The sequence below is a fragment of the Herpailurus yagouaroundi genome, unplaced genomic scaffold (genome assembly GCF_014898765.1).
Source record: "Herpailurus yagouaroundi ecotype Mexico unplaced genomic scaffold, PumYag 190, whole genome shotgun sequence".
Taxonomy (NCBI): domain Eukaryota; kingdom Metazoa; phylum Chordata; class Mammalia; order Carnivora; family Felidae; genus Herpailurus; species Herpailurus yagouaroundi.
Genome location: NW_024412421.1, coordinates 23470613 through 23493221, shown reverse-complemented (window position 1 = coordinate 23493221; position 22609 = coordinate 23470613). Strand labels below are relative to the sequence as shown.

The following is a 22609-nucleotide window of genomic DNA, read 5'->3' as shown; positions in this document are numbered from 1 at the left end:
AAAAAAAAAAAAAAAAAAAAAAAAAAAAAAAAAAAAAAAAAGCAGCAATATATATCATTCAATATCTGTGAGATGCAAATGAAAGCCATCATTATAATTTGCTGTGTATGTATCAGAATGGCTAAAATTGAAGTGTATTGGCAACGATACGGAGCAACTGGAATCTAAGCAACTGGAATATTACAGGTGGGAGTGTATAGTGGAGAATTGTTTGGCAGCATCTACTAAAGCTAAACACCACTGGGGCACCTGGGTAGCTCAGTGGGTTAAGCGTCCAGTTTTTGATTTTAGCTCACGTCATGACCTAAGGGTTTGTGAGATTGAGCCCTGTGTTGGGCTTTGTGCTGACAGGTTGGAGCCTACTTGGGATTCTCTCTCTCCCCCTCTCTCTCTGCCCCTTACCTGCTCATGTTATAAACAAACAAACAAACTTAAAAAAATAAATGTAAACACTGCCTACCCTATGACACAGCAAGATATTTATTCAAGAAAAATGAGCACATGTATTCACCAAAAGACATGTGCAAGCAAGTTCATAGTAGCTTTATTTATAATAGCCCAAACTGGAATAAATTCAAACACCCATAAACAGAGAATGGATAAACCAACTGTGGTTTATCCATACAATGGAATACTTCTCAGGAATAAAAAAGAAGCAAACTAATGTGACAATATGGATGATTCTTAACAGACATATGATGGGCAAAAGAAGCCAGAAACAAGTGACTACTATTTGATTCTATTTATATGAAGTTCAAGATCAGGCAAAACTATCATGACAGAAGTCAGAATACTGGTTACTTTTTGAGGGTTGGGTGTTCATTGCAAGGAACTCAAAATAGTCTTCTGGGTGCTAGAAATATTTTATATCTTGACCTAATGTTTTAAGATTTGATGTTTGTCTAAGATTTGATGTTTTCAGTAAATGACGCTAGATCAATTGTATACCCATATGGAATAAAATTAGCCTGGCCTCCTACCTTACTTCCCTGAATTTATGTAAGGTATTTATAACAGACAATTTAGAATCATAAAGTCCCAACAATGAAGGAATATTTAAAGTATACATGACACGTCTTTAAGTTAGGACTATGATGTGGCATTGAAAGTGTTTTAAAGAGTTTGCTACAACATAGAAAATGCCTGTAATATTGGGTAAAAAAGGCAGACCACAAAAATTATAGATATAGATATAGATATAGATATAGATATAGATATAGATATAAGGAATTATCAACACGATGTAAAAGAATGTACAGAGAAAAGCCTGGAAGAAAATGACACTAAAGTGTTAATAGTGGTTATTGGTTGTCTTGGGGTGGCAAAATAATGGGAAGACTTTTTTCTTATTTTTATTTTTCTGTAGCTTGCAAAATTTCAAGACTTCAATAATGGTAGAACTTTTAAAAAATAATTTTTTCCTTCCAAAACCAAAACTCTACCCTTCAAGTTTCTCTGACAACTGCTGTCCTGCTTTATGAATTTTTTAAGCTTTTCTGCTTTCTGTTCTCACCACAAAATGTGTTTCCTACATCCTGTGGCTGGCTACCCTCAGCTGTCACCTCCTCATCTTGTCCCATCCTAATTCCAAGTCAGAAGGCCTTTGGGCTGGATACTATTTTTTTCTTTCTTCTTAAAAAAATTTTTTTTTTCTTAACGTTTATTTATTTCTGAGAGAGAGAGACAGAGCATGAGTGGGGGAGGGACAGAGAGAGAGAGGCAGACACAGAATCTGAAGCAGGCTCCATGCTCTGAGCTGTCAGCACAGAGCTCGATGCAGGCCTTGAACTCAAGAACTGTGAGATCATGACTTGAGCTGAATTTGGATGCTTAACTGACTGAGCCACCCAGGCGCCCTGGGCTGGATACTCTTAATTGTCAAGTTAATAAAGGATGCCAAAGGCAGAGAGCCTATGAACTCTCCCTTGTCCGTTATAATAGAGCTCAGGTTTTGTTTACAGGCAAATGCAAATTTTTTTTTTTGAGAAAAAAAGCTTTATTTTCAAAGTCACAAGTACTCTTCATTTTAATTTTTTTTATTAACTTGTTTTTTTATTTTTTTGCATTTACATCCAAATTAGTTAGCATATAGTGCAACAATGATTTCAGGAGTAGATTCCTTAGTGCCCCTCACCCATTTAGCCCATCCCCCCTCCCACAACCACTCCAGTAACCCTCAGTTTGTTCTCCATATTTATGAGTCTCTTCTGTTTTTATATTATTTTTGTTTCCCTTCCCTTATGTTCATCTGTTTCATCCCTTAAAGTCCTCAGATGAGTAAAGTCATATGATTTTTGTCTTTCTCTAATTTCACTTAGCATAATACCCTCCAGTTCCATCCACATAGTTGCAAATGGCAAGATTTCATTCTTTTTGGTTGCTGAGTAATACTCCATTGTATATATATACCACATCTTCTTTATCCATTCATCCATGGATGGACATTTGGGCTCTTTCCATACTTTGGCTATTGTGGATAGTGCTGCTATAAACATGGGGGTGCATGTGTCCCTTTGAAACAGCACACCTGTAACCTGTGGATAAATGCCTAGTAGTACAATTTCTGGGTCGTAGGGTAGTTCTATTTTTAATTTTTGAGGAACCTCCATACTGTTTTCCAGAGTGGTCGCACCAGCTTGCATTCCCACAAATGCAAATTTTCATGCATCTAGTGGGTAAGCATTTATTCGAATTACAGTGGTGGTGAGAAATGTCTCATTTTAGATATTCTAGGAGGGGCATTTGCAGCCCAAAGAGAAAACTTCCACCTCCGCTTCACAGGATCACAGAGCAGTGCAGTCATGTTGCAGCATGTATACACAGTGGGAGAAGTTGTGGCCGTTTATAATGCAGATTCTCAGACTCTGCTCAGACTGGATCAATTCTCTGCAAGGAGGGGCCTGGGCTTTGCCTCTTAATGTCTGTCTGGTGATTCTCCCCCACCCTCCTTCACTTTTTAAATGTTATTTGATACCAACATGTTTTGAAAAATTATTTATTTATTCATTCTTGTTCTATTCTATTTCTTAGAGAAAGAGTGTGAGTGGGGGAGACAGGCAGAGGGAGACAGCCCAAAGCTGGGTTGTTAACAATAATTTATTTATATTTACATACGTGATTTTCTCTTATGCCTTCCTCCTGCCTCCCTATGAGAAGTAACATTTTACATTTTGTGTTTTCCATTCTTTTAAAATATTTAAAAATACAGTTTTTGTCTTCTTGGCATCTAGGCCTATAAGACATATTGTTTAGTTCTGCTTGTTTTTAAAAAAATTTTTTGGCCTCAAGAGAAAGAAGTTTATTATTTTTTATGACTTTTTTGTGATAAAGTATATATAACAAATTTTCTGGTAACAGTTCTAAAGTGTACAATTCAATGGCATTAATTACATTTGCAATGTTGTGTAATCATCACTACCATTTCCAAACAGAAACTCTGTACCCATTAAGCAATAATTCTCCTCTGTCCCCTCCCCTAGGCTCTGGTAACCTCTACTTTGTGTCTATGAATTTGCCTTTTCTAGATATTTCATAGAAGTAGAATCATACGATATTTGTCTTTTTTTGTCCGGTTTCTTTCACTTAGCATAATATTTGTAGCATGTGCCAGAACTTTTTATAGATGAACAGTAGTCTATTGTACATATATGCCACGTTTTGTTTATCCATTCATTTGTTGAAGGACACTTGGATTGTTTCTACCTTTTGGTTATTGTGAATAATGCTGTCAGGAACATTGATGTACAAGAATCTTTTAGAGACCCTATTTTCAATTATGTTGGCTATATACCTAGAAGTAGAACTGCTGGGTCATATAACAATTCTATGTTTAGCTTTTTGAGGAACCATCATAGTGTTGTCCACAGAGACTACACCATTTTATATTCCCTACAGCAGTATACGGCAGTTCCGACTTATTCACACCCTTGCCAACATTTATTATGTATGTATATATGTGTGCATATATATGTATATGCACATATATATACACATAGATATATGTATTATATAATTTCAAACATATATTTTGAAAATATGTATATTTTAATATATTTATTTTATTTTGTTATTTTGAGAGTGATAGAGAGCACGCACATGTGCAAACAGGGAAGTGGCAGAGAGACAGGGAAAGAGAAGAGAATCCCAAGCAGAGTCCATGCTGTCAGCCCAGGGTCTGACACGGGGCTTGATCCCATGAACTTGAGATCATGACCTGAGCCAACATCAAGAGTTGGATGCTCAACTGACTGAGCCACTCAGGTGCTCAACATATATTTGATTGTAGCCATCCTAGTAGGTATGAGTGCCATGCTGTGTGTGTGTGTGTGTTTATATCAAAGTTTTAAAATAATCTCTACACCTCATGTGGGATTTGAACTCATGACTCTGAGATTGAGAGTGGCATGCTCTTCCGACTGAGCCAGCCAGGTGCCTTGGCATCCTGTGGTTTTGACTTGCACTTCTGTAATGATATTTCCAGTGATGGTGAGCATCTTATCATGTGCTTATGTGCTTACTGGTCATTTGTGTATTTTCTTTTGAAAAAATGTTGGTTCAAATCATTTGCCCATTTTAAAAAGTAATATTTATTTATTTATTTATTTATTTATTTATTTATTTATTTATTTAAAAATTTACATCCAAGTTAGCATATAATGCAACAATGATTTCAGGAGTAGATTCCAGTGATTGATCACCTATGTGTAACACTCAGTGCTCATCCCAACAAATGTCTTCCTTAATGCCCGTTACCCATTTAGCCTATCCCTCCTCCCACAACCCCTCCAGCAACCCTCTGTTTGTTCTCTATGCTTAAGAGTCTCTTATGTTTTGTCTCCCTCCCTGTTTCTATATTAATATTTAAAAACTTTTTTTAATGTTTATTTATTTTTGAGACACAGAGAGACAGAGCATGAACGGGGGAGGGTCAGAGAGAGAGGGAGACACAGAATCTGAAGCAGGCTCCAGGCTCTGAGCTGTCAGGACAGAGCCCGATGCAGGGCTCGAACTCACAGAGCGTGAAATCATGACCTGAGCCAAAGTCAGAAGCTCAACCGAGCCACCCAGGCGCCCCTCTATATTATTTTTGATTCCCTTCCCTTATGTTCATCTGTTTTGTACCTTAAACACCTCATATGAATGAATCCATATGATATTTGTCTTTCTCTGACTAATTTCACTTAGCATAATACCCTCTAGTTCCATCCATGTAGTTGCAAATGGCAAGATTTCATTCTTTTTGATTGCCGAGTAATACTCCATTGTGCGCGCGCACACACACACACACACACACACACACACACATCACATCTTCTTTATCCATTCATCCGTCAATGGTATTTGCCTATGTTTTCATTGGATTGTGTTTTTGTTGTTTTTGTAGAATATCTGGATATTAAATCCTTGTCAGAGATATGATTTATAAATATTTCCTCCCACTCATAGATTGTCTTTCCCCTTTCTTGATATTGTCTTTTGATGCACAAAAGTTTTAAATTTATCTATTTTTTGTTGTTGCTTGTGATTTGGATCAAAGAATCTTTTTCCAAGTATGTTTGTTTTTGAGCTCTCTAAAAGTGTTATCATTCTTTTTCTTTAAAAAATTTTTTTAAATGTTTATTTTTGAGAGAGCGTGAGCAGAGGAGGGGCAGAGAGAGATGGAGACACAGAATCTGAGGCAGGCTCCAGGCTCTGGGCTGTTAGCACATAGCCCAATGTGGGGCTCGAACCCACAGACTGTGAGATCATGACCTGAGCTGAAGTTGGATGCTTAACGGACTGAGCCACTCAGGTGCCCCAAAGTGGTATCATTCTTAACATAATCTCCTGAAACTTGCCACTTTCTTTCAAACTTATGATTTTCCATGTTTTTTCATTGTCTGTTCACTCTCACAGCTGTGTAATACAGATCGTCCCTGACTGAAGATGGTTCAACTTAACGAGTTTTTTCTTTCCTCCTTTTTAAAAAAAGTATAGTTGACGTACACTATTCTATTAGTTTTAGATACATAATGATTCAACATTTGTATATAGCATGAAATGCTCATCATGGTAAGTGTAGTTACCATCTGTCACCACACAAAGTTATTCCAATATTATCGAGTATATTCCCTATGCTGTACATAACATCCTTATGACTTAATTTATTTTATAAGTGGAAGTTCATATCTCTTAATCCCATCACCTGGATCACCTAGCTCCTCACCCCCGACTTCTGATTTTTTGACTTTATGATGGTGTGAAAGCAACATGCATTCAGTAGAAACTGTACTTTGAATTTTGATCTTTGCCCGTGCTAGTCATATGCAGGATGATAGTCTCTTGTGATGCTCAGCAGTTTCCAGTCAGCTACACGATCATGAGGGTAAACAATCAATACACTTAACGACCATTCTTTACCCACATAACCACTTTGTTTTTCATTTTCACTACAGTATTCAATAAATTACATGAGATATTCAACGTTTTATTATAAAGGAGACTTTGAGTGAGATGATTTTGCCCAACTTAGGGCAATGGGATTGTTCTGGGCACATTTAAGGTAGGCCAGGCTAAATTTTGATGCTTGGTAGGTCAGGTGTATTAAATGAATTTGTGACTTACAATATTTTCAACTTAAGATGGTTTATCAGGATGCAGCCCTATCACAAGGCGTGGAAGATCTGTATTCCATTATATGAATATACCACATTATTTAGCCATCCCCCTATTAAAAGTATTTTGAGTACAGTTGACACACAATGTTACATTAGTTTCAGGTGGACAACATAGTGATTCAACATCTCTATATGTTATGCTGTGCTCACCACGAGTGTAGCTACTACCATCGGTCACCTTCCAACACTATTGCAATATGATTAATTGTATTCCCTGTATCTTTTATTCCCATGACCCATTCTTTCCAGAACCGGAAGCTGTATCTCCCTCTCCCCTTCACCCATTTTGTCCATCCTCTCAATCCCTTCCCTCTGGCAGCCATCAATTTGTTCTCAGTATTTATAGGTCTAATTCTGCTTTTTGCTTGTTTGCACCCATTCCCTACTGATGGACATCTATGCTGTTTCCAGTGATCTTGCTGTTACATCAATGCCACCACCAATATCTCAAAGTGATTCTTTTGTACATGATAACTTAAGAACCACTGATCTTTTTTTTTTTTTAATGAACAAAGCAGTATTTTATTGAGTTCAATTGAGTAGGACTTGGAATATAGAGTGCAGACATTTGACTGAAGCATACTGATTTTCCTCACCTGCTGTTTGTATTAATTACTGGATTACAATACCATGAGAACTACTGCCATTGAGCATGGTTTGCAGCAGCCTACAGTACAGCTTTAACCATTTTGTGTGATTTCTTGCAAAGAGCTATCAGAGAAGACAATAAGTACATTTTACTGATTTCAGGTTGGAGAAGTTTTAAGCAATAGGGAGATGTCAACACAGGGTGAGGAAGATGATTGTGAAAAGGAAATGCTTTCTTTAGAGCCCTGTCTCAGCCAGGTTGCAGGAACATCTATAAGGCGTTTGAAACAATGCAAAGAAGGGCTTTTTTTTTTTTTTTCTCAGTGCTGAAAACTCTCCAAAACAAAGAGACACAGATTGACGTTTCCTCCCCCACTCCTGCACAGTGGCTGATTTCGGGAAACACTTGGGGAGCTACAGGGGGTCATGGCGTGGCCAGGCTTCTTTGGGGTTTGTAAAGAAACACCAGGGGCAACTCAAGCGTGAAGCAAGAGCTCAGCTCTTAACAGGGATATTGTTTGTGGCTCTGTTACTGGAAAATGCAGTGACCTTAACAAGGTCAAAGTTGTGTAGACACAGCAATTACGAAACCCAGAAGGGGGTGGAGTGAGATACCGGAGGCATAAAAGCATCAGCAGGTAGCCCCCTCAGCACTGCTCTTCCAACCGGCAGGACAAACCAAAGATGAGGTGAGTCCATGGTTCTGCCACTTCCCTCCTTGCCCTGCCCATGTCATCTTTCTCTGTGCACATCTTGTACCCACAGGACAGCTCAGGTATGGGGGGAACCAAAGGAGAGATGGAAATCAAGAACAAAGAAATAGGGCCATGGGCTAAACTATAGCAAATTAAGCGGTTTCGTTTAGCGTGCTAAATCTTCTGCTTTTCTGCGTCCATGAGAATGTGACTTACTCTAAACAATATCTTTTTCCTCGAGGTTACAAAATTTTCATCTTTACAGGGGATGCCAGAGGCTCCCATAGTAGGCTTTCTGGTATTTAAGATATGTTTATTAGCAGATTTTTTTTTGTTTGTTTTAAAAAATGTGTAAGACCAATAGTAACACATTTGAGTGACCCAATTAAGGCACTGAGATTTTATCAAAGCAAAAAAACCCAAAAAAACAAACCTTTTTTAAAGGTTGAAATAACAAGACTACATACTTAACTAAGCAATCTCTGTACGGTTGGCTTCTGTCAGCGAAACGATTACCTGGTAGTGCCGCCTATGCGTCAATGCCCATGTCTACGGTCATGCTTTCAGGAAGCCCGTTATCTTCCTGGTGACCTTTTGGTGTTTTGGGGTTTCCTAAAGGCAAATCATCATAAAATAATAGGAAGACCATAAATTCTGTATATTTAAAACATCTACTTATGGAAAAAATTAAAAAGTCTAGGGAATAGCATAAGAAATCCCTACTTTTCCATCTTCAAGTTACCCACACTTTATTAGCTATTATCCTGTAGCCCAGCGCCTTTGGTGTCTGAGGCTTTTTTTTTTTTTTTTTTTTTTTTTCAGGAGAGCTCATTTATTATTAGCAACTTAATGTTTCCTAAATGCTGCCAGAAATTGAGGCCCACATGCCTATGTACCTTCCTATCTTGGTGGTTCCTCTCTGAGGCTCACGTAGAATTCCCAGCAGCACGGACCACACTGGAACCTGAGTGGACTGTGTATATGGGTGCTGGCAGGAGGCAACTTCTTGGTTCTAACACTTCCATGTAGCTTCTTCTCTGGCTGGCTAATGGGAGGGGTGTGTGTGTGTGTGTGTGTGTGTGTGTGTGTGTGTGTAGCAAGGAGACCAGTTGTGCACCCCTTCTTGTCCTGTCTCTGCAGAGCCCTGGGAGCTGTTGTTGCCCTCCTGTTCTGGGGGCAGCTTTTCGCAGTGGACACTGGCAATGAGGCCACGGATAACACAGGTAGGTCTGGGTTTGGGTGGGAGCTGGATGTCCCAGCACTGCTGGGTCTCATTGACCCTATCACATCTGCACCCTCTCTTTGGGAAGAGCCACTTCCTCCTTCTCATCTTAACCTCTGGTATTTCAGTCCCATGAAGAACACTGGAGAGCCATCCAGAAAAAAGGGGAGATGGCCTTCCCTTTGGCTTCCATTTGAGGTGGAGGGCCGTTGATACGCAGAACAGCTTCTTCTCAACTCTTTTCATGGGTCTCTGGGATGAGTTTCTGAACATGAACCCCCTCTTCCTATTGCATTTCCTTTGCAGAGGTCAGCCTTCCAAAGCCCCCAGAGATTGAGAATGGCTATGCGGAGCACTTTGTTCGTTACCAGTGTAATCCCCTCTATAAACTGCGCACCGAAGGAGACGGTAAGACCTAGACCATGTCCCTGCACCCTCCTCCATCCCAGCCTTTCCATGATGAGTGGGGCCAAGGGTGATGGGCCAGAAAACTTACATGTTCTCCTTGGAACCAGAAGAGGTAGATTCTAATAGCGATTTTGTCACCAGTAGCTGTGGCCTTTTGGGCAAATTAACTTTAGCTCCAAGTTTTCTCCTTTGTTAAGGGGAGGTGATTAACATGTAGTCTACTCATCTCAGAGTGAGATCTACATCTCCAAAAGGAGATGTGGTAAAACACACACACACACACACACACACACACACACACACACACACAAAAACCAAGGGTGGTGCCAGTGATGACAAGGGGTGGTCCTTACTAGTGAGTACTGTGTTCCCAGCACTGTTCTAAGTTCTTGATGTATATCTGCTCACTTAGTTCTTACAAAACCCTCTGAAGAGATACTGTTACTCTCATTTTGCTGATGAGGACACTGAGGTACAGACAGGCTGAATAACTTGCTCAAGTTCAGGTAGCCTGTAAGGTGAACAGGCAGAATTTGAACCCTGGTTCCTACTCTGTAGTGTGTCTCCATGACAACAAATCTGTCCTGCTGGGCTTCACTGCCCCCCCCCCCCCCGCACTTGGCTTCTAGTACACTGCTCTTCCCTTCCTCCCTCCCTCCTTTCCCCTCTCTTTCTCTGATTCTCTTTAAACACCTCCTCTCTTCATGCTGGGTCCAGATTCAATGTCTTTTAACTCTTTTCTATCCTTTTGCTTCAGGAGAGTATACATTAAACAGTGAGAAGCACTGGACAAACAAGGCCATTGGAGAGAAACTTCCCGAATGTGAAGCAGGTAGGAAGCCAGGGGCCCTGGGAAGCTGGCCAAAGGTAGGTGTTGAGAGTCTAGTGTGTGGGCAGGCACATCCTTCCTGAGTGGCTTCCTCTGAGCATCACAGGGCCAAGATGAGGGACCTGGGAGAACCCAAAATGGCCAGGCCGATAAGTGAGCATTTGGGTGATGGCTCTCCAAAAAAGTGCACTAAGGATCTCCTTCATTTGGGTCTTTGGGGTATTGACTGAATCCACTGTCCACATTGCCCCCAGAGAATCAGAAGGCCCTGTGTATACAGAGAGGCCGCCTAGGCAGCCCAGGGTCAGGTGTACAGCCAGCTCCAGGAAGAATTAGTCATGGGAGGACAGAACAAAAAGAAATCCATGGAAGTATGAGGCAGCAGGTTGGAGACGGGTTAGGACTTCTAGTTCCTGTTATTAGGAAAAGCTACTGCTCCTTCCCTTTCCCTCCTGGGACGGGAGGATTCTGTCTGCCCTCTTCTATGACCAGTGGTGTAGAATCACTAAGCTGCCTTCTAGCTAAAATCTGAGTTCCAGCCAACGCTGCAACAGATGGCTCTTTATTTAGGGAGAATGAATTTTTATAGCTTCTCACCCTCACAATGACTTTAAGGGAAAGTCTCAGCATTGAGATTTGAAAATCTCAGCACTACTTGTTTTTTTTCATGAGTTAGAAAAGCAGGAAATAGAACTGTGCCCTACTGATGTAAACAACTTTATAAAAAAGAGCCACTTTAAACTGTCAACAATGGAAATGGGGGGAGCAGGTGGTAAGGCAAGGAGTGTAAATATTCCTAGCTGTGCGGAAATTAATACAATAGTTTAGAAAGCAGCAATTGCCAATGCTTTGCCCCTCTTTCCTACACTGGGAGACTCACATTTCTGCTCCTGACTTTCTTGCTTTCCTTGACAGTGTGCGGAAAGCCCAAGAACCCGGTGGATCAGGTGCAGCGGATCATGGGTGGATCAGTGGATGCCAAAGGCAGCTTTCCCTGGCAGGCTAAGATGGTCTCCCACCATAATCTCACCTCAGGGGCCACATTGATCAGTGAACAGTGGCTGTTGACCACGGCTAAAAATCTCTTCCTGGGCCATAAAGATGATGCAAAAGCAAAAGACATTGCCCCAACTTTGAAACTCTATGTGGGGAAAAATCAGCCTGTGGAGATTGAGAAGGTGGTTCTCCACCCTGACTACTCCAACGTAGACATCGGGCTCATCAAACTCAAACAGAAGGTGCCCATTGATGAGAGAGTAATGCCCATCTGTCTACCTTCAAAAGATTATGCAGAAGTGGGGCGTGTGGGCTATGTGTCTGGATGGGGGCGAAATACCAACTTTAATTTCACTGAGCTACTGAAATACGTCATGCTGCCTGTGGCTGATCAAGAGAATTGTGTGAAGCACTACGAAGGCAGCACAGTGCCCGAGAAGAAGTCATCGAAGAGTCCTGTAGGGGTGCAGCCCATACTGAATGAGCACACCTTCTGTGCTGGCTTGTCTGAGTTTCAGGAAGATACTTGCTACGGTGACGCTGGCAGTGCATTTGCCGTTCACGATGAGGCTGACAACACCTGGTATGCAGCTGGAATCCTGAGCTTTGATAAGAGCTGTAGGGTTGCTGAGTATGGCGTGTACGTGAAAGTGCCCTCCATCCTGGCCTGGATTCAGGAAACCACAGCTGGCAACTAATGCTGTCTGGCTGGGAGCCCTAGCCTGACAGCAAGACTTTACTCTGGAAGAGAGGAAACTAGATGGGGGGAGAGGGGATAAAATGGAGTATGAAGCAGTGCTGAGTCAATCAATAAAGGGATTTCTTTTGAGTCATTTCTGTGCTGTTTTTAGCCTCAGGCCTTTTTTATTCTCTCATTTGTGGTACAGCAGCAGCTAAGTGGTATAGAGTCTACTAGGAGTGTGGCAGAAAACACCCCAAGCCAACTCAAAATCCGTCAGATGAAACAAACTTTCCCACCCTGGGGATCATACTCATTGACTGAGTGCCTACCAAACAGCAGGCCTCAGAAAGGTCACTGTTACCCTGGTTTCATAGACAAGAAAACAGACTTGGAGAAGTTAAGTGATTTGTTTAAGGCCATACAGCTATTAGATAGTGAGGCTGAATTCACTTTGAACCCAGGTCTGTCTGGATATGAACTTCAGCTCTCTACACGGTATCCTCTTCTTTGAAGTGTATTAGGGGAAAGAGTGCGGGCTGATGAGGAAGAGGCTAGCTCAACGTGGGATGAAAACAAGGGTTTTGGCACAGGCAGTATTTTATTATTTGTGCTCCAACACACCAGCACTTCAGAAAACAAAGTAAGATGGGATAAAGGCAGGCAGGACTTCTGGACTTGCTGAGTCCAGATCATAGTGTGGCCACATGTTTGCCAAGTGCCTTCAGTTCCCTGCCATCGGTCCCTGGTTTCCTTCCAGAGGGGCTTAAAACAGCTGATCCCTAACATCCCTATGAACATTCTGGAACTTGGTAAAAGAGTTACAAGTCTCTTCCTCAACAGGGTATGCTTTTCCCAGTTGGAAGAAACCTATCCTTTACTGGGAGCCAAATGCAAGCCACCTGAGTCTTCCCTTTCACAAAGACAGGCTCTTGCTATTAAGGGTCTCCCAGAAGAAAGGTTTCAGAACCCCTGTAAACAGAAGGCTCTTCTTCTAACTTCTTCTATTCCTTCCTGCTGTTTAAGCCTTCAGTACACTGACCTTTCATTAATGTACCTTTGTGTCCTATGAAAATATGGCCTCTCCTTCTCATGGTATAAAATGCTGATGTCAGAATTCTCGCACCAGGATCTGCCCTTCACTGTGAAGTTGTCCTCAGGTGTACTCTCTAGGTCCATCCACACTTTTCAACAGGTTAGAGCTAGTAGAGACCAATGAAGATCTTACATCTATATTCTAAAAGCTGTGAAAGAATAGCCAGAAACTGAAGAATTATACACACACATAAACAAAATATCTCTCAATACAGTTCTTTTCTGGTTGGTATAGCTTTAGCACTAAATTTTCTTGAAGAAAAAACACTCCACTTGTCTTGAAGAACTATCTGATTGCACTAAGTGGCTTCTGGCCACTGTTCCGAAGGAAAACAGTAAGAAAAAACTTTCAGCATTTTCTCAATTCACTTATCATTTCCAGCTTCCTCCCCAGCAGCACTTCCTGCCCTCCTGGTCTACCCCTTGGATTTTAGTGACACTGAACTCCGCGTGGCTCTCTGAACATGTTCTGCTGTCTCCAGCATCTGGGCTTCTTCCTCCTGGCACCCTCTCCTGAATGCCTCTCCCTTTCCACACAAGTACGTCCTACCCTCCTTTGAGGTTTGGGCATTGTCTCCACTACAAAGCCTTCTCCCATTCAGGAGTCACTTGTATTTCTGTAGCATGGAGCACAGAGAAGGGCATTTGGTATGAACTCAATCAATACTTGTGGAATGGAAAGTAACTAAGATAGGAACAAAAACAATAAAAAAAAAAGGGGTGCCTGGGTGGCTCAGTCGGTTAAGTGTCCGACTTTAGCTCAGGTCACGATCTCACAGTCTGTGACTTCGAGCCCCGTGTCGGGCTCTGTGCTGACAGCTCAGAGCCTGGAGCCTGCTTCAGATTCTGTGTCTCCCTCTCTCTCTGACCCTCCCCCGTTCATGCTCTGTCTCAAAAATAAATAAAAACATTAAAAAAAAATTAAAAAAAAATCAGGACTTCAGAGAAACATTCCCTAAAGACCTCAGGAAGAAAGAAGATATGAGAATTTTATGCATGCAAGTTCTAAGTTTTTGTTGGTATCTGAGCACCTACCACATGTCAAACACTGTGTGACTGAAGTTGTGACAGAAAATCCAACTAACAGTGACAGGCAACGAAGACATTTTATTCTTTCTGGAGGGAGGCAGGTTTAGAGTTCACTAAGCAGCTCAATAGCATCATCAAGGACCCAGGTTTTTATTGTCCTTCTCCACACATTCACATTTCATCCCGGGGCTGGTCCTAATGGTCCTGGGATGGTTGCTATGGTTCCACGTCTTATCCCTGGAGCAGCTCTCTCCTGTCGTCAGCAAAGGATGCAAAAACCCACAGTGGCCTTCCTTCTATGCCACGTCAATGAGAACCAGGACGGGTGGTCATCTCTTCTTGCAGAAAAGGCTTGTAAAGGAAGCGCCCAGTAAGGGGAGAATGAACTTGCAGAGACAGTGTTGGTCTGCACAGAGCTGGGACATCAGCGTCTGGCGAGCAAATCCATGTCTGGCCCACTGCCCTCTGGGTCTGCATCTATTCTTTTGTTCTACAAAGTCAGTATCCAGAGGCCCAGCGAGGTTTTGAGAGAAGCAGGGACTTGTCAAGTGGTGGCAGGTTATGCCAGGGCTGCTGGCAGAGCAAGAATTCTTCATAAAGTTATTAAAATGGGCAAATACCACAAAGATGTTATTTCTAACGATTCTGACATCTCTTTCCAGTCTTGAGTCCTTGAAGTAAAATCCTCTGCTTCAGAAAGCAGCAGAACTTGGACTTCTGGGAGAAATCTGCTGCTACTTACTAATTTGTTTAGCTCAAATTGGGTGCTGGATGGTAAAGGTTCAACGTCCCATTTCTTGGGCAATTTAATAAAAGCTAGTCAAATGAGCAAACTGGGATACTGTTTTAAAAGTTCAAGCCAGATGGGGCACCTGGGTGGCTAAGTCAGTTAAGCGTCCGACTTTGACTCAGGTCATGATCTCACAGTTTGTGAGTTTGAGCCCTGCGTTGGGCTCTGTGCTGACAGCTCAGAGCCGGGAGCCTGCTTCAGATTGTGTCTCCCTCTGTCTCTGCCACTCCCCAGCTTGCAATCTCTCTCTCAAAAAATAAAAACAAATAAATAAAAGTTTAAACCAGAAAGTTTCCAAAATAAAACATTTTTTCACTATCTGTAGAGAAACATTTATTCCAAGAGAAACCGAGATAACAGGGACTGGAGACAGGAGAGCATGAGATAAATACATGAGTGGAGAAACGGGTGAGGGGGAGGGTGTGTGTGTGGGTACATTTAGGGTAAAAAAATAAGTACTTCTGCTCTTACGGGAAATGATTTTCTATTTTACTTGTATATCAAAGTCAACATAAATATACTAGCCAATGTTTAGAAGCATTCTGTATCATCTTAAGGAATAAAGAGAAGCACAATAAAAATTTAAAAAAAAAATCACGCTGGGGAAATTGACCCCGGTGGTCTTGACTGCTCTGGGGTTTGCAGGGAATAGACATTTAAGCATCTCTGCCCATCGCAGTGCCAGCGTGGTCTTCTACTTGAGGGTGGGGTATTTTCTACCCAAGTCAGCACTCTTCTCTGCTGGGATGCTGAACACATGTCCGAAGGACTCCAGGAAAACGGCACAGCTGGGTTCAGGTACTGTTTCAAGATGTGCTTTTTTCTTCAGCTTTGATAGTCATGAATGCGTTAAATGTCTTGATAGAGAAGGTCATATTTGGGAATATTCTTGGGATCAATAGGACTTTGGACAATAAGCTTTCCCCTCATTGCTCCTCGATAAATTACTTCAACCAAATCTATGAAGTCTTGCTTGGTTTTGAAACTTCCCACAAACTTAGTGTGATCGGGAGACCTAGAGAGCACGGGAGAAAAACAACCACACTCAGAACTTTTAGCGATTTCTCGCTGCAGACCTTCAGGATAAACAAAATGAAGCACAGTTCTGATACTTTCTGTTCCTGAGGGAGACTTCAGACATAAAGCCCAACATTGATTTCTCCGGTTGTGAGTACAGGGCCCATTTGATACAGGATTAAACGCAGAGCCGTGGGCCACTGGGAGGGCACGTGAGCCCTACCAGGTGAAGAGCCTTCCCTTCAAAATCTACCTCAATTTCTTCTCAGTTCCTTATCAAGTAGAATTCCCTGGGCGTTGGGATGGGCATAGTTGGTTGCCGCTGCTGTTGGCCTTGCCGTGAAGAACCCGTTAACTGGTCACCGTCTCTGCGTTCCCCTCACTTATACTTTTGAGTGGGGGGGTACAAAATCGTTTTTTTTTCCCTATTTCAAACATCGGTTATGTTTATTACAGAAATTTTTTAGAAAAAAACATTACCAGTGAGGTCAAAGGCCGCATTTTGGTACATATTCTTCCAAAGTGTGTGTGCGTGTGTGTACACACGTGTGTTTCTTTTTTCAAAATCATGGTAATTATATCATGCAAACTATTTTGTAATGTTCCAACTAACATAAAACCTATTTCTTTCAAAGTCATTAAACTTGTATTTACAACATCATATGAAACTGACATCTAGTGTCCTTCTGTGAACATCTAGTTTCTTTCCAAGTATTTTGCTCTTTAAATAATGGTGGGATGAATATTTAGGCAGCCAATTTTGCCCACTTTCATGATTATTTCCCTTTAGATAAATTCTTGCAAATGCAATTGCTAGGTTGAAATTTTTACATATTTAAGTTGGCAAATAGTGTCATAAATCACATTTTAAAAAGACTGCACCACGGGGGTGCCTGGGTGGCTCAGTCGGTGAAAAGTCCCAGGTCATGATCTCATGGTTGTGAGCCCTGTGAGGGGCTCCACATTGGGCATGGAGCCTGCTTAAGATTCTCTCTCTCCCCCTCCCTCTGCCCCTCCCTACCTTGAGCATGCTCTCAAAAAAAAAAAAAAAAAAAAAAAGATTGCATCACATTAACTTCTATCACCTGTATCCTAGGAGAATAAACAGCTTTAAAATAAAACAGGTAATGGTTAATGCACTTTCAAGTAGATAATGACAAAACAGATACACAGATCTAAACAAGCAGACACCTGAACTACAGTGAGAAGTGTTAAGAATTATGGACACACTGAAAATACATGTTGAGTGCTAGGATGCTGACTGGATACAACGGAAGGTGTTAAAGATTTCATGGTGCTTATTCTTGACAGAATTGAAGAATGACATCATAATTCTCTGAGTGGCAGAAGATAGGACACTTGAACAGAGAGAAACATATCTCAGTTTGCCGGAAGGAACACTTCTTTCATAAATGCAGCCTACCAGTCCCAAAAGTTTAAGAATAATGACACATTATGTATTAAATGAAATTCCTAAGAAACTTTTAAAAAAGCTGTTCTGTATTTTCTACACCAAAGGGTAGTTAGTGCTGCACAAACTGTTCAATTGTTTCCTACTTACGTAGGAGGTTAACATTTGCCAATCATACTGGATACGCTGTCATTTTTGTGCCAAAGTTTCACATGACCAAGGAGTGGGTCACCTGAGGACACAGCACCCACACAGGGCTCACAGAGCCACCCTCATAGGCAGGTGAGTTACTGGAACTGCTTGGTTGAAAGAACCCCTCACAGCTGCAATGACTTCAGGTCAATCTAACTTACCCATAATCCACTTTCATGTGCTGCCCATTGAAGAAGAACACAGTAGATGGAATATAACTGATGTCAAAATAGTGCGTGTAAACGGGAGTTTGGTCCACATCTACCAGATATATAGCAGCCATTTTACTCAGGTCAGAACACGTCTTAGAAAGCTGCAAATAGAGACATGTAGGTTACAATGAGAGAGGCAGCTAAATCTCCCCTGAGTTCCACATTAGACACAATGTAACCTTATCATTCAGACAGGGCCCTGGGTAAACTGTGTAAACTGTGTGAATACATTTCTCTTTTTTTTTAAATTGATTTTTGGTTGTAAAAAGCTTTTATAAACTTCTTATAGATTTATGAAATCCATGTTCGCTTAAACAAAAACAACTCAGAAATATACACGGCAGACACTGAAATTCCCCCCAATCTCCTGCCTTCCAATCCCCCCTTAAATGATAATCATAATAAAAACAGTGAAGGCTTGTCTGGCGGGTTATTACACGTTAAGTGTCCAAAGTGCTTTATGCTTATTAACTCATTTGATCCTTACAACATTCATATGAGGTTACTATAGTCCCCACTTCTTAGATGAGGAAACTGGGTAATCTGCCCCTGGTCACACAACTTAAGCAGTCAGTCTATACTCTTGGCCTCTGATATTCCCTTCCCTCTATGGCTGAGGGTATAATCCTCTGGCCCATTCCTCCCTCAGATTAACACATCAGCATTCATTTTTAATCACAGAAATAAAGATTCTTATACTGGATCCACACTGTGTGTGGCAGCAATAGAAATGGTGTGAAGAGGTGTTAGTTCTGGGATCAGTCTCTCTCTATAACAGAGACAAGAATAACCACATTTTGTCCCATACTCCCCTCCCTACTCATCAGAGTATGAAGACGTGTTATGAAATCAGATTACCATCAGGCACACACTGGAGGCACCACACTGGAAAAGCTTATTTGCAGGCAGAGAAAAAGAAGTTCGAACCCCAGCTCTGCAAGTTACTGGTCTGTCCTGTGGGAAGTCACCTGACGTCCCTGGCATTCATCTCCCTGTGTGGGAGTAGTAACAGTGATGGTAATTATTCCACTGTTGTGAGCACAGAGTAAATAAGTGCTTCTGGTCCTCTACTGCTCTGTTGGTGAAACTGAACTTGGATGGCTACTGGTGGGGAGGGACGTCTAGGACAGATTCAGCAGGATCACGGGTCTGGGGGCTTAGCTCAGGGCAGGCACATGACCAGCTCCTAGTGAAAGAGTGCCAGCAAATGAAAAGCAGTATCTCCAGGCCCGGCCACTGCCTTTCATGCACTTTGTAGATGTTGAAGTGAGAACGTACAGATTTTTAATAAAAACCATTTATTTAAAGAATTCACTTACAATATCATCTAGCTGCAGACAGACTGGATCCTCATCTCTCCCAAATCGGAGAACCAATACCTTCTCTGCAGTACTTTTTATTGCTTGGTCTACTTCTTTTTTGCTAGTTAGCTTGGGCAACAGGAAGCTCATCTTGCCATAATCCAAATATTTATCCTTACTGTCAGTCCTGAAATACAGTTGCAATATTTAAAGACAGATTAAGTGCATGAGTCCTAATTAAAAAAAAAAAATTAATTTTGTAGTAGTTAATACACATATATTTTATTCTCAGAGGAAAGAAATAGTTTCATACAACATAGTATCACAACAGTAAAAAAAAAAACAACACACTAAATGCACAAACTGCTGGCAAGTCCACCAGCTTGAAAAGAAACATAAATACAAAAAGGCGTACTGTTGGGGCACCTGGGTAGCTCAGTCGGTTGAACGTCCGACTTCAGCTCGGGTCATGATCTCACAGTCTGTGAGTTCGAGCCCTGTGTTGGGCTCTGTGCTGACAGCTCAGAGCCCGGGGCCTGTTTCAGATTCTGTGCCTCCCTCTCTCTCTGACCCTCCCCCATTCATGCTCTGTCTCTCTCTGTCTCAAAAATAAATAAACATTAAAAAAAAAAAATTTCAAAAAGGCGTACTGTGAAAAACCTCCCTCCCTCTCTCCGCCCTCAACTGGCCCTGTTAGTACTGGCCTGTTTCTCCCCACACAGCAGGTAGCTACTTTCATTAGTTTCTCATGTATCTTCCAGTTTTGTTATGCATTTACAAAAACATACAAATGTGCATTCCTATGTTTTTTCCCTCTTTTACCCCAAAGACAGGCTATTCTATCTGCCAGGGTTCTAGCAGGAGAAAGATAACATTCTCAAATTTGGTAATTTCGAAAGATTTTCATTAAGGCAGGGTACGGGCACACACCAGGTACAGTGCTGTACTCGGGCTAGTAAGAGCAGGGCGCCGTTCCCACCCTGAGGCCTGAAGGAGCTACAGCAGGGAGTAGTTAGCACAAGTGTGTGGTGGGGAACGCCGGGTGGAGAAGGCTGTCATATAGGAGGTCAGCCTGCAGTTAAGGGATGCAGCCACTCTTCTCTGTCTGTCTGATCTCCTCCTAATGTGCCAACTGGGTGACTCACACTGGAACCAGAGGGCAGGGGAGATGCAGAGGGCATCCAAGTCTCGTGGTCCTGGAGCAGTCTAGAGAAGGAAAGAGTGCATCTGGAGAGGCAAATGACAGATGTCCGGCACACATACTTTACCCACTCTTCTTCACTGCGCTTTTTTACTTAGCATGCATAGACCTTCCCATATCTATACACACGTTGTCACAGAGACATACTATTTCACACACGCACCACACTTTTAAAACCGTCTTTTACTGATGAAGTATTATCATGAGCTCCCACCCCCATGTGACAAACAGATAGATTAAGAGTGTGTGTGAAAACCACCAAATAAACAAATCATAGGGGCGCCTGGGTGGCTCAGTCGGTTAAGCGGCCGACTTCGGCTCAGGTCATGATCTCGCGGTCCGTGGGTTCAAGCCCCGCGTCAGGCTCTGTGCTGACAGCTCAGAGCCTGGAGCCTGTTTCGGATTCTGTGTCTCCCTCTCTCTGACCCTCCCCCGTTCATGCTCTGTCTCTCTCTGTCTCAAAAATAAATAAACGTTTAAAAAAAAAATTAAAAAAAAATCATAAAATACTCAGATAAAAGGGAACTAATCCAATTCCCTCATTTTATAGACTTGTTTGCTTATAGTTTTGGTTCTAGCTACAGCACGGACTAGAATCAAAGCCACCAAATTTCTTTCCTTCTAAAGTTTTTTTATTTTATTTTAGAGGGAGAGAGAGAGCGCGCAAGCGGGGGAGAGAGAATCTTAAGCAAGCTCCACACTCAGCACGGAGCCCATCATGGGGCTCGATCCCACGACTCTGGGATCATGACCTGAGCCGAAATCAAGAGATGGATGCTTAACTGCCTGAGCCATGCAGGTGCCCCCAAGCCACCAAATTTCTAGTGCAGTGTTCCTCCTGCTATAATAAGCTCCTGTTCTTATGGTTGAGAAACTCTATTTTTGAGTCCATCCAGAACTCCACCGGGGTACTTGACATTTTATATTTGGCCCCCAAGTTGGCTAATGCTATGAAAAGGGAGGATTTCTTTATGTGTGTGTGTGTGACAAGTCACATTTTAAGACAAGAGTTAATAAAAATGTATATAGGAAATGAAATTGTTCCTGTAACAAGTCATACTTTAGACAGGCAAGCTGATTGCTAGGAAGGACTTCATCAAATGTCAGTAGCAGAAAAAATTACTGATAAAAGGGAAAGTCAAAGTGAGGATGGATCTATCCCACCCTAGAATTCAAACAGCAACTCCAGTTCTGATAAAGAGGAGGAAAACTAAAGCCACACCTAAGAAAATGTTCATAGCAAGGGATACCAACAGAGACTTCACAAAAGAAGAGGTACAAATAGGCAAAAATATTTGGAAAGTTAAGCTTTACTAGTAAACAAAGAAAAGCAAATGGAAGATTATTTAACAAAGCCATTAAGTTGGTAAAGACAAAACAATATTGCAAGAGTGTGAATAAAGGGCCACACATTCTTACTTGCTGCTGGAATGCAGAGAAGCAAAAACTTTTCCAGAAAGAAAACAATTTGAGCAACAACTCCATTTCTGAGAATTAACTTGACACGTCCACAATGATTTATCACATTCTTAAGGTGAAAAACTGCAAACAACTTAAATAGCCCAAAATAGGAGATTGGAAAAAAAATGACAGTACAGTCCTGGAACATACTATTACACAGCTGCTAAATACTGTTACAGATGAACATTTCACATATTGAAAAGTTCTCATGATAAATCAGTTACAAAAGAGTATATAAAGTGTGATCCCACTGCTGTACAAAACCTAATACAAATGTATACATTTACATAGAAATAACTAGAAATAAATATCCCAAAACACATAGTGGTTATCTCTGTCAGTGAACAGACAGGTGACTTTTATTTACATCGGAGTGAGAGTCTTCTTCCAAACTATTCGCTATTCATACATACTTAATATATATATGCTTAATGATGCTTGTGGTTGGGCTGCTCCTGGCCCACAAGTGCTAGGGAAAACGACACCTACTTTCTTTGTACAAGTCACCTCCTTCTCTTCCACTTGACTGTTCGCAACCCCGACCACTTCTCCGAAACGTCGGCACACAGGCGGTTCCCGTCTTCTACACCAAAAGCACCGACCCTAACTCAAAGTAACCCAGGGGCTGCTGCCCGCCAACTCTGGCGGACCACTTATAAAACCGGAAACGGAAAAAGAATACTCACTGGCAAGTAGATAAACTTGCGGTCCTTCCCCTCAATAGTCCCACAAGCCGACGAGATTATTCGTTACTCTAGTCACCGCCCACTTTGCCCGCCTTTACAGGAAGCCTAGCGTCACTTCCGCCCTTATTAAACATGACCGAC

At 41.7% G+C, this 22609-nt stretch overlaps 2 protein-coding genes across 6 annotated transcripts in view; one reads left to right on the top strand and one right to left on the bottom strand.

Annotated features, from left to right (window-relative positions):
* Positions 1-22554, bottom strand: part of TXNL4B (thioredoxin like 4B) — a 41810-nt gene extending 19256 nt beyond the window's left edge. The window contains exons 1-5 of one of the 5 annotated variants that reach the window (XM_040442985.1): positions 22272-22457; positions 20266-20326; positions 19139-19307; positions 17769-17920; positions 15304-16002 (exon numbers count right to left, since the gene is read on the bottom strand). In XM_040442985.1, the coding sequence (XP_040298919.1) occupies positions 15837-16002; positions 17769-17920; positions 19139-19270 (450 nt within the window). In that variant the 5' untranslated portion in view covers positions 19271-19307; positions 20266-20326; positions 22272-22457 and the 3' untranslated portion in view covers positions 15304-15836. The other 4 variants (XM_040442984.1, XM_040442981.1, XM_040442986.1 and 1 more) reach the window with 4 other exon arrangements.
* Positions 7804-12227, top strand: LOC121009741 (haptoglobin). The gene is made up of 5 exons (XM_040442980.1): positions 7804-7933; positions 9080-9162; positions 9468-9569; positions 10327-10401; positions 11314-12227. Exons 1-5 carry the CDS (start codon positions 7929-7931, stop codon positions 12090-12092), a joined length of 1044 nt encoding a protein of 347 aa, XP_040298914.1. The 5' UTR covers positions 7804-7928; the 3' UTR covers positions 12093-12227.
* Positions 22555-22609: the final 55 nt, after the last annotated feature.

Bases quoted from the DNA above. Each gene is read 5' to 3' on its own strand.
- LOC121009741 (XM_040442980.1), top strand. The intron at 9,163-9,467 runs GTAGGTCTGGGT...TTTCCTTTGCAG, and splicing joins TGAGGCCACGGATAACACAG to AGGTCAGCCTTCCAAAGCCC. The intron at 10,402-11,313 runs GTAGGAAGCCAG...TTTCCTTGACAG, and splicing joins ACTTCCCGAATGTGAAGCAG to TGTGCGGAAAGCCCAAGAAC.